At 37.7% G+C, this 11,523-nt stretch overlaps 2 protein-coding genes across 2 annotated transcripts in view; one reads left to right on the top strand and one right to left on the bottom strand.

Annotated features, from left to right (window-relative positions):
- The window catches only part of tti1 (TELO2 interacting protein 1), a 26,740-nt gene extending 20,927 nt beyond the window's left edge, over nt 1-5,813 (bottom strand). Inside the window, exons 1-6 of the mRNA XM_037684376.1 lie at nt 5,795-5,813; nt 4,594-5,336; nt 3,469-3,806; nt 3,133-3,394; nt 1,648-1,825; nt 1,129-1,421 (exon numbers count right to left, since the gene is read on the bottom strand). Of these exons, the coding sequence (XP_037540304.1) occupies nt 1,129-1,421; nt 1,648-1,825; nt 3,133-3,394; nt 3,469-3,806; nt 4,594-5,319 (1,797 nt within the window). The 5' untranslated portion in view covers nt 5,320-5,336; nt 5,795-5,813. The remainder of the gene's footprint in view (nt 1-1,128; nt 1,422-1,647; nt 1,826-3,132; nt 3,395-3,468; nt 3,807-4,593; nt 5,337-5,794) is intronic.
- Nucleotides 5,814-6,334: 521 nt separating this feature from the next.
- Nucleotides 6,335-10,849, top strand: zgpat (zinc finger, CCCH-type with G patch domain). Its single transcript, XM_037684375.1, has 7 exons — nt 6,335-6,481; nt 6,883-7,549; nt 7,874-8,007; nt 8,154-8,318; nt 8,462-8,584; nt 9,068-9,479; nt 10,711-10,849. Exons 2-7 carry the CDS (start codon nt 6,933-6,935, stop codon nt 10,847-10,849), a joined length of 1,590 nt encoding a protein of 529 aa, XP_037540303.1. The 5' UTR covers nt 6,335-6,481; nt 6,883-6,932.
- Nucleotides 10,850-11,523: the final 674 nt, after the last annotated feature.

Below are 11,523 nucleotides of genomic sequence, written 5' to 3'. Positions count from 1 at the left end.
TATATATATATATATATATAACCATATATATATATAAAACATGATAAATTTGGTTCCATCAATCAGAACTGATTTAAAGGAGGCACTCTGTTATGATATGCATGTTCATCAGGTAACTCAGTTGTGACTCATAATGAATAAATTTAGGTATTATTTTCATTTAAATTTGTGAGGACTGCAAAACCTAACAAAAGCAAACATGTTGAACATAAGCTAATTAATTAAACATAGTTGTCAGGCAGTAGTAAATAAGCAATTTAAACCAAACATTTGCTATAATTTCTGGTGTCTTTTAGTTTGTTCAAACTACTTATCTAAACTAAATGTCATCTTTATTATATAAACAATGAAAATCTTATTTACCGTATTTTTTGGACTATACGGTGCACTTAAAATCCTTTAATTTTTTTCAAAAATCGACAGTGAGCCTTATAATCAGGTGCATCTTATGTATTAATTCTGGTTGTGTTTACTGACCTCAAACCGATTTTATGTGGTTATTGTGAATGAGTTGAATAAAGTTTGACTTATCTGACTGTTTTGTTTCTCTTAATGCGCCTTATAGTCCAAAAAATACGGTAATATTAAGAGAAGGCAAGAGGCACTTTAACTATAGGAGACAAATCAAGGGCTTAAAGATGATTTGAAACTTTTGTTATTAAATAGAGATAAAAAAAATTAGCACTAAACAAGATCTGCATTTATATTTAAAATGTGTTGGTAAACAAAGTGACCGGTACTTAAAGCATAAATGTGATAACTTGGCTTCCTTCATTAGTAACAAGTTCATTTTAAACGTGGTTGTTGGTTTTTTTTTAATGCATAAACCACCTGAATTGCAAAAACGTTCTTTTATAAAAAACAATGGTTGTGAAACAAGTGAAAGCATAAAAAATAAAAAAAAATCACAAAGTGGAATTCTGCATTAATTTTGAAATCCTATTTGATATTTTAAGGAGTAATAATTAAATTAATGTGGCATTGGTGCAAGGAAGAGAAAAAAGCACAAAAAAAAAAGACTAAAAATCTTCAGCATGCCTTGAAGAATCTCCATAAACAGATGATGCAGCACCGTCTTTAATTTGCTGTGAATTGTTGTGGGATCATTTTGAACTTATGGGACTTTACCTGCTGATCCTGACGGTCTCCGAGTGTCTCCTCACTCACAGTTACCAGGTGCCAGTTTGTCAGACTGGTGTATTCATCCATGATGGACACCACTACAGCTTTAAGGTCTTCCTGGGAAGCAGAGCCTCCTTGAACTTCACTGTCCAAACGCTGACTCTGCGTTGCCAAGGCAATGCCTGCAGCACCTCTGATCATCTCATTTAAGACCATGGCAGCCTGCTTTCTGTACGCCAAAGACTGGCAGTACAAGTCCAATAGGTGATCAGTCAGCAGGTAGATGTTGCCATAATAACCTGGCCAAACAAAACAAAATAGCCAGAAGTTGTCATAAATTGTCAAATAAAAATAACAGGCAGGAAATTAACCTATTCATAATTACAGATGTTTTAAACACCGACTAAAACTGTCATTTGCCCAATTTTTTTGTTAAATCTATTTTATACAGCAATGTATTTGGATAGAGAAACAAAAACATATTTCAATTATAAAGTTTCAAGTTTATTGTATGCACACTCATACCTAATGTTCGGCAGATCTCCATGAGCACAGAGAAGATCCTCTCATCTGTAAAGTAGAGAAAATGCTTCCTGTGCACGTGAGCAGAGTAAGAGTCACGAGAGTCGGAGCTCGTCTCGATGGTGTCAGCGTAACTCCGTTCCTCTACGATACGAACATCCATCACATCCAACTCCAGAACCTGAAATGCATAGAGGGGGTCTGTTGTGTTCAAAACTATTTCACAAATATTTAAGGTAGACTATAGATTCTTGAAAACGAGACTAGACAGAATTCAAATGTCATAAATGGCCCTGTACTCAGCGGAGTAAAGGGTCAGTGTTAGTGTAATCTTTATAAAGTAAACAACAATTTGTGCTCATGTGGGTGGACATTAAATCTCATGATGGAACTAAAACAGAATTATTAACTTATAAACAGAACTTACAAGGTATACATGTCAAATGTATTCCTAAGTATGTGATATTAAAGGTCAGAATCTAACCCCAGGGTTCTCAAACTGTGGGACTGGTATCACTGATGGTCCTCTGTCTCCCTCTAGTGGTAGTTCATAGTTTAGATATCAACTACTGTACAAGTTAAAAATGCTGCAAGCTGAACTGTGATAAAAAAGATAAAGAGCAGGGAAAGCAAAAAAAGTGAGTGGTTAAGCACTTTACAATTTTGGCTGCAAATGAAAACAACAGGAAAGGAACTTATTTTAAAAAGAAACCTGAAGTGGACAACAGTGAATCTGGAAAAATCAAGGGTAGCAACTGAAACTATACCAGTGAAGTCTCTACTCTGCACAAACAACAATTAGTGCAAAACATTTATTATTTTTACTCCGCCAAAGGCAATAGGACAATTATGTTTTTGCCTGTGTCTCAGTATGTTTGTCATGTTAACTAAATATCTCAAGAACAGTGGATTTATTTATATTAAGTCTTATAAAATAATCTTTGAGTGAGCTTCTACAACTGATTAACTTTTGGAATCAATCCACTTTAAGATGGCTGCCACAGTCAAACTACTTTAGCAAACACAAAAATGTCTATAACGCTACGCATTTTACAGATATTAAGCTAAAACCTGGTATGGTAGTAGTTGAGAGTCATCCCTAACACACACTCCAAGCACTAACTGATTGTGTGAGATCTGTTCTCAAACCGTTATTATTGCTGTTAATGCTGTCTGTCTGTTGGCAAAGAGTTACCCCAATTAAAGATGGCTGACTCAGGTTTTCGACCTTAGCCTTAGCGTCTATAACTCCGCTTGTTTTCATAAGCTGTTCTTATTTTAAAACTCTTGGTGGCGGGTAATATGCATTCAGTCAAGGATTGCTAGGCTTTAGGTTTAGTTTGACATTGTGAGTCAAAGGAAGAGCTATGTTTGATGGTAAGCTTTGCAACAAATGTATGTACATTGAATGTTTGTATTATTTTAGGTGACACTTGTTATTAAAAAAGAGAACCACTGATCTAATTTAAGATTTTGGTTGTCACATACTTGCATCAGCGCTTTAGAGATTCTCTCCAGATGTGCTGCAGAGTTCAGCACCACAGAGACAAGTGGTCCCAAAACTTTTAGGTAACCTAAAAACACGTTGAGGACAAAGAGCTTCTTCTGGTCATCAGAAGTTCTCATCAGTCTGGGCAGGGATGTGGCCAAAGAGTGAAGATTCTCAGACAAGACGTTGGTGAAGTTTTGACTAGTAGCATCACGGCAGCTCAGACTCCTCTGTGAGATTTCCCTGAGAGCAGCCTCACACCTTCAGAAGAGGACATGAGCTTGAGTTAACTCTCTATATTAGATTTTTCCTCAGAAAACAGAATCAAAACAAACCTCTCTCTGACTTTAGGCTCTTCGTCATTGATTGCTCCCACCAGTGCTTCCAGCAGCGGCCCAATGCACTCCTTCAGTGACTGACTGCATGTGGCCAGCAGATGGTTGGCCAGCTCTACCATCTCCAGTCTTACCCTCCAGTGACGGTGGGCCGACGTGCAGGAGATGATCTTCTTCAGCAGCACAGACAGCTTCCCTGCTGTACTCTTCAACCATTGTGGTGTCCGCTGGACCACAAGCTGTCTGATCCTGCCCAGGTCCTGTGGGGGAGTCTTCTGGGAATTACTGGTCTGCAGCTGGGCATCTTCCATAACCAGTCCCACAGACCTGGACCAGACCTGGATACAAATAATAATAATAAAACCAGTGTTGTGATATGTAGTTTTAATATCACAGAAACACCTCTGAATATTTTGTTGAGACATTTGTTGAAACATGTGCAGTTCTAATCAGGTTAGAAGGCAATTTTATATAATCAAATAAATTATATAGCACATTTAAAAATAACTGCTGTTGGCCAAAGTGCTGCACACAAAATGATAAATAGTATAAAGATAATACCAAACACAGGAGAACATAAAAATTAACAAAAATATGATAAAACATAAAATAAATTAGAAGAAAAAAAAAAAACAAGCATTAAAATTAATCAAAAAAAATTTAAATTTCATGCTGTATTAAAAGTGAGTGAGTATACTGTAAATGTATTTTAAGATAAAACTTAGAAAACACCAATACTTGAAGCCTGTCTAATACAAAGGGGAAGCTGGTTCCACAGTTTAGGGGCTGCAACTTAAAAGGCCCGATCACCTCTGTGGTCCAGACTAGACCTCAGGGTCTATGAGATCTGGAGGACACATGAGGCTGCAGGAGGTCAGAAGATATATAGGCGCTTTCCCATTCAGGGCCTTACTGGTCAATAATAAAACATTATATATATTTAAGCTGTCTTTAGAAACACTTTTCCAGGTATGCTTTTGGTACATTAGCTGTGTGTACTTTTGTTTATGTAATTTATGGTTTAGTACATTTATTGTAGCAAAAATTATCTAATTATTTATCTCAATTCAATAAGTTATAGAATATTAAAAGCATGAAATTTTAACCGGGACAGAGATTAGGTACCTTGATGGCCCTGACTGTCACTGCATGGCCTTGTCTCAGATCTCCTGTGATGATCCTGGCTATAGCTGTAGTGATCCCAGGTAAGAAGGAAGCCATGTTGCTGCCTACAGAACATCTCTCATCTGAGGATGGAATGATGTGTTCATGAGTGCAATCACAATGCATAACTAAAGTCTGGAGACACTTCAAGGCAGCTGACTGTATATCTCTGGATTTCTCCTTCTCTCCTAAAGCCAGCAGCAGTGATATGGCAGCACCCAGTCCAGGCAACATGATGGGTTCATATAGTTTGAAGATTATATCTCCATAGGCAGCGTGAAGCAGAGCATTAAGGCATCTGAGAACAGAAGATTTCAGCTCCTCTGATGCGTCTGCAGGTGTCCCGGGGTTTGTGGGAGAGCAGAGGCAGAGACAGAGCTCTGAGAAAATGTCATGAAGGGTGTCCCAGCTCTGGACACAAGTCTTCTCCAGGATGTAGCTCATTGCCTCAGCCACAACCTGCACCATCTTTTCCTTCTTTGACCCAGGGACTTTGAGGACAAAGCGAAGAGGAAAGAGGACATACTCTTGGAGCTGCTGCAACGAGGCATCGTGGATTTCTTTTAACTGGATGCTGAGCGTCTCCACGTTAGTCACAGTGGGCTCCTTAGTGAGCAGGACGCAGGCTGGGCGCAGGTAGGCAAAAGCAATTTTTGGATCATTAATCTGAGACATAGTTGGAGGCATCACAACAGGGGCCACTTCTGTAGGGAAGCATGGAAAGGTGACAGACATTATAAATTATTATGCACAGTACACAATAATGTAAATTACTGTGTCCATTTGGTTATATATATATGTATGTATATATATATATATATATATATATATATATATATATATATATATATTACAGCTATTGAGCAAAAATAATTTGTTTACATTTTAAAACCTCCACTTTGAGACTTTTTGCTTCTTTTTTTTCCCCCATTCAACCTTTATTTAGACAGGTCCACTTAGAAATGGGTCTGCATTGAGTGAGAAAATAATAGTAATTTTCTACGTGTTACGACGTCCCATAAAGTTGAATAATGAAGTCTATTACCAACATATTGATGATGGCGATGGTTGAGCACAAGATACCAACTTTTGGTCTTGAAAGAAGTCTCGTTAGCATCTGAAGCTAACCTTCAATATGAGTAAAATAAAGATGATAACATACCTTCACATTACGAGACAATAAAGAGTTGTTGGTGAACAGTAATTGGTTTGATTTTTTGTTTAAAAACACATGTACAGTATCAGACTGCTGAAGTAAACGCTATAAAACAATCGTCATAATTCTACGTCCATTACGGCGCACAATTGTGACGCAAGATACAAAAAATCCGGTTATTTTCAAAATAAAAGTTTTGAAAAATGCATTCTTCGAAAAACAAAGCGCTTTAGAAATTATGTGCTCGCAGCTGGTTTTTTTTTCTGTTCAAACACATTTGATATTTAGTTTAATTCAAAACGTGATTATAATGAAACTTTTTTGCTTTTTGACTGCTATGAAGCAAACCTGCTGAAAAATCTCAAAAACGTTGAGCTCATCGATTCAATGCAAAAATGCGCAAATTAAATTAAATTCTCCAATGCACACATATTTGGACATGAAACAGATAAATATGGTTTATACGAGTAATATTTAATTAAAAAGCTTCCACGTTATTGACAAAAATAATTGTTTTTGTTATATTTTGAAAATAATTTAACCGGAAATCGTTGCTGCTACTTTGACAAGGTTTTTTTTTTCCTGGTCTATGGCTTTAATTCAAATATTTTGCATTAATAAAACAGCTAATTCTGTTGTTGACACTTTTTACGTCATTGCGGTGAATGTCAAAAAACTCCAGTAACGGCTGAGGTAATGAAATTACTACTGTTACCCCTACTGATCACTCGTAAATGTTAGCCGAAAGTAGGCTAGTATTAGCTAAAACAATCATACAAATCAAATGTTAAAGTGTTATTGTTTAGTTACTTCAGTAGGAAGCTTTTTAATACAGCTTACTAACTTAGTTACTACAGGAGATTCGTTAAGCTTCGTTTTTTTAATACCTTTTTTTATTTAGAAACATAAACGTCAAGTCTTCCTTTTCATAAATCTAGCTAGCTAAATCGAAATCTGGGCACACAGTTTTTAATAGAAATAAGTAATGATATGTTAAATGGTGAGTTGTCTAATTACATTGTAGTTAATCTTCTTTAATGCATTTACAGATGCTTACTGTATTCAGCTTTGCATGTTCTTTTTTATTTTGTAAGGGTTCCATGCCACTGCTGTCCCACTCTGTTCTAAGTCACCAGTCACCAGTATGGATGAAGAAAGCCTTGAGGCTGCGATCGCTGCCTATAATGTACAGCTACAGCAGGTGGAGATGGCCCTTTCAGCTGGCCTGGACCCCAGCCAGCAGCCAGACCTGCTCAAACTGAAAGAAGACATTTGCCAGCTGATAGAACTAACTGAGGCCAGCCTGGTGTCTGTCAAAAAGAGTCGGCTGCTGTCCAGCCTGGAGGACAGTAACGAACTGCAGATAAACACCTTAGAGACAGCCGGTGACACCAATAGTGCAAATGGCAGTCTGGCCGCTGAGTTTGCTGCTTTTTACTCTGAACTGGGAGAGTGTTCAGGCAGCAGCTCTGATGCTAGAGAGAAAGATGAAGTGGAAGGTGGAACGGTGGATTATGATGAGGAGGGAGAAGAAGAGGAGGATGATGAAGAAGAAAATACACTTAGTGGCACCAAAGTTAGAGCACCCTACAGAACAACATGGGGGACGCTAGAGTACCACAATGCCATGGTGGTGGGGGCAGAACCTCCAGATGGAGAAGAGGCACAATTAAGGGTGCTCTACATCTATCCTACTCAGAAATCTATGAAGCCCTGTCCGTTCTACCTGGAGGACAAATGTCGCTTTGAGGATAACTGCAGGTAACGCACTAAAGATTTGCGTTTAATTTGCTTGCCTATTTATTATTTTTATGCATTAATTAATTTATATTTATGAATTAATTTGACTAACGTGAATCTGCATAATAAAAACACTATAAAGTGTGTTTTAATAACGTTTATCCTTAACATGTATTATTCCTGAGCTTTTATTTTGAAGAATTCACCTTTATATTGAAAGGTTTGGCCTGTGTTTCACCCCAACAAGAATGAATTACTTTGTTTTTACTATTAATAACTGTATAACTCACTTGAACTGAGTTTCAGCTACGTATGGAATTCTAAACTACTCTGTTAAAATTAAAGGTTTTCTCATGGTGAGGTGGTTTATATGTCAGAGCTCAGAGAGTTCCTGGACTGTGACCTCAGTAATCTTGAAGAGGGTTCAGCCTGCTTGGCTCGACATGAGGACGGCATCTGGTATCCAGCCAAGATAAAAGGTATTTCATAAACTGTTGTTAGTCATAATGTAGGCCTCTTTTTCAAAATTGGGTCTAACAAGTCATCATAATGCAAATTTACCACATTAATTAGGCAATCCATGTAATTCCAAGTTTTTAAGATTTGTTTTCTTTTTCTATCTTAGAAATTGACAGTGGGTTCTACACTGTAAAGTTTGACTCACTGCTGTTGAAAGAGGCTGTAGTTGAAGCTGACGGCATCATCCCACCTCTAAGAGAAGATGACCCAGTCTCCTCCGACTCTGACACAACGGACACGGGAGATGGAGAGGCTCTGGGATACGCAAAAGGTGCTTCGACTTTTTGATTTACAAAATCAAATACTTTGTGGGGAAATATATTTCTTTGATTCATCTTGTGTTTGCAATGTCCTTGGTGTTAAATGTTTCTTGTTTAAAATGTAACTTTCTGCTTTGTCTTTTTGTTGCCACAGTTCTCGACTCTGCCATGGAATCTGCAACAACATTCAACAGCTCTAACTTTGGTGGTTGGGAGGCACACACCAGAGGCATCGGATCCAAACTTATGCTCAAAATGGGTTATGAATATGGAAAAGGTAAGAGTAAATGGCACCGATAGCGTTTTAGGTTTTGAACTCCCATCAAGCGTATGATAATCATATTTCTCAATTCTGACAATGTCTGATGTTATTTGTTTTTAAACAAGCTGCATTGAAGACAAATAACAAAATTTAAGTTGTAAGGCGGGAGCTAGTGATTAACAAGAGACAAGGAGGCTCTGTTTCAAGCTAAAGGGTCTTTTACAAAGAAAGTAACATTTGTTGGTATTTAAAAAACTGTCGCTTTTAAAGGTACATTTAAATTAAATTGTATTGTGTTGCAGAGGATGTATTTTGTGTATTTACCTCAGCAATATATCGGGATCAGAATCAAAGAAGAAATCGTTAGCTAGCAACATTAATTTAATTTTACATCAATAAGAAATGTATTTTACAACAAGGTCACAAGGTTCTTGTAAATGAATTCACAAAACATAAAGTGTCCCTTTTCTTCAGATAAATAGTTTTTTGTTTCCTCAGGTTTAGGGAAGCTGCAAGAGGGTCGAGTGGAGCCTGTGATGGCAGTCGTCCTCCCAAAGGGAAAGTCTCTGGACGAGTGTGTGGAGCTCACACTGAGACGCACACAGAGCAGGACTGCTAAAAATGGCACACAAGCTGCCCGTCCGAAACGGCGCAGAAAACCTCGAGCCGCGACCGGAGAGCGCAAAACTGTCTTTGACTTTTTAAACCACAAGTTAGGAGACAGGAGCACAGGTTCTGCAGAGGGGGGCGCTGCTGTGCCGTCGGCAGTGACAGGGGTGGAGGCTTACAGAGCAGGAAAAAGCACCAAGAGGACTTTGAATGTGAAGCTGTTTCAGGCTGCTCAGAGGGTGTCCCAGACTGAGAGGGAGATCCAGAAACTGAGCGAGTCTCTCAGCAGACAGACAGGCAGGTCAGTACTGGGACAAGAAAAGTTCCTGAGATTTGATGCATTGTTTGACTTGACTGTTGTCAATTATTGTGTCCTTTCAGCTTTTATTCACATTATTACTAATCTATCTATTTCTGTGCACATTGTTTTCTCTGGGTACTCTGGTTTCCTCCCACAGTCCAAAAACATGATGTTATGCTGCATTCAGGTCCAGGCTTCCCTTGCAAAAGAGATCTGTGATCTCAGTGGGATTTGCCTGCTTAAATAAAGGTTAATAATAATATCAAAGCTCATGCTCAAAAATTCTGGTAAAAAAAAACAAAAAACAAAGTTGAGTCAGGTCATCTGGATGGTCTCTTTTTTGGCTGCATCAAAGGAGTCAACTGGGGAGAGGGCAGGCCCCAGAAACCATCTTATCACCAGCAAACTGGTTGGTCCACTATGTGAGTGTGCTGCTTGTGGGACTGAGTTTGTTGTGGCTCTTCGGATTAATGAAGTCCTTTGGATAAAGGATGAAGTCTCAACAAAATAAGAAACGGTCTAGATGATCTGACTGAACTTTGTTGGGTTAATAATAATAATAATAGGTGCTATGACTTTTGATTTTTGTAACTTTATAATTTTCAACGTGTTAAACTTCATTGATAAATATCGTACCCACAGAAAGATAAGATCTCAGTTTTTTCAGAAACATTGCTCTTTAGCATTTTTTCTTCATTTTTGTCTCCTCGTACTACTTTTAGCTTTTAGCTTGTCTTTTGTTATTTTTAACTTTTTGCCAACACTTCTACATTTTATGTAGCTTTGTTCTTTTTATCTTGCCTTCTTTTAACTTTAACAATTCAGTTTCAACCTTTTAAGCAAATTTTGACAGTCGTTCAGTAATCACATAGAAATGCAAATTATTTAGTTATTTATGTCATTAATCACCAACTAAGTGAAATGCAGTCCCAACGTTGTTGTTCTCGTCTAGCTCTTTACCAGCAGCTCTAACCTTTAGCATAATTACAGACACATAAGCAAAGATACACAACTAACATTTGTTAACTCTTGTAGCTTTGATTTTCTTTTTAAGTAAGATAGTTACTAATTTGAATTCACAGAAATGAATTGTGGGCGGTGTTAAAAAGGAAATGTAACACTCCTGGGCTAAACTTTTGCTTCCATAGAAACTAGTGTTGGTAAAAAAATCTTTTGACTTTTCACGTCTCACCTTCTCATTAATATCTTTTTGCTGTTTCTGTTTACAAAGGGACGCGTCCAGAGTCAAGCAGCTGGAAGAGCAGCTGTCTGCGCTCCGCCGCCTGCTGGCCCAGCAGAAAGCTCAGGAGCTGTCGATCCAGAAAGAGCACAAGAAGGCGGACACACACAAGAAGATGACAGAGTTCTGAGCTCAGTTTTCACTGAGTTTCATAAAGACTAGAAATAAAAGAAAACACTGCCATCCTGAAAATATATTATGGTTTTGGTCTTGTTTTTAAAATATTTTTTTAGCATTATTTGTCTCTGGCATTTTGTGCATCTCATTTCATTTTCAAGGACAGATCTCTCTTTTTATCAGTGGAGGGGAGTCTTAACCACAACATTCTAAAAAATCTCAACATTTGTGGCTGTTATGAACATTTGTATTCTTCGCCGCAACTAAAATCTTTTAAGACTTGCACATTTTCTTGTGTTTCTAACTTCACAACTAAACTCAAGTGTAAAGAAACATTTCTTTTCCTTATTTTTTTCTTTTGGTGTTCTTATACTTTTCTGAAAGAGTTTTCACTTGTTCTGGCCAGCAGCTTCTCGCATGCTTACTGCAGTTTATTCAGAGTATCACAGTGATTTCTAAATTATGTCCTCAGGATTTAAAAGTCACACCTAAACCTCATATGGCTCGTACTCTGCGTCTTTGAAGCTACAACCGTGACCTCCGTATTAAATAATACATATTGGGAGTAGCTTGTTTACTCGCAAATCTGATTCATTTTTTTTCCTGAAGCAACTCTTTCCCACCTTGAAGTCTTTCAGACTTGAGTAAAAGGTTGGGATTGTGATGTTGGGCTGTGGAACATTATTT

The sequence above is a fragment of the Nematolebias whitei genome, chromosome 11 (assembly GCF_014905685.2).
Source record: "Nematolebias whitei isolate Nwh7 chromosome 11, NemWhi1, whole genome shotgun sequence".
Lineage (NCBI taxonomy): Eukaryota > Metazoa > Chordata > Actinopteri > Cyprinodontiformes > Rivulidae > Nematolebias > Nematolebias whitei.
Note: the sequence above shows the minus strand (reverse complement) of the source record. Positions and strands in the feature narration are given on the sequence as shown.

Coding starts and splice junctions, on each gene's coding strand:
- zgpat (XM_037684375.1), top strand. CDS start 6,933: ATGGATGAAGAAAGCCTTGAGGCTGCGATCGCTGCCTATAATGTACAG. Junction 8,319..8,461: donor GGCTCTGGGATACGCAAAAG/GTGCTTCGACTT, acceptor TTGTTGCCACAG/TTCTCGACTCTGCCATGGAA. Junction 8,585..9,067: donor GGGTTATGAATATGGAAAAG/GTAAGAGTAAAT, acceptor TTGTTTCCTCAG/GTTTAGGGAAGCTGCAAGAG.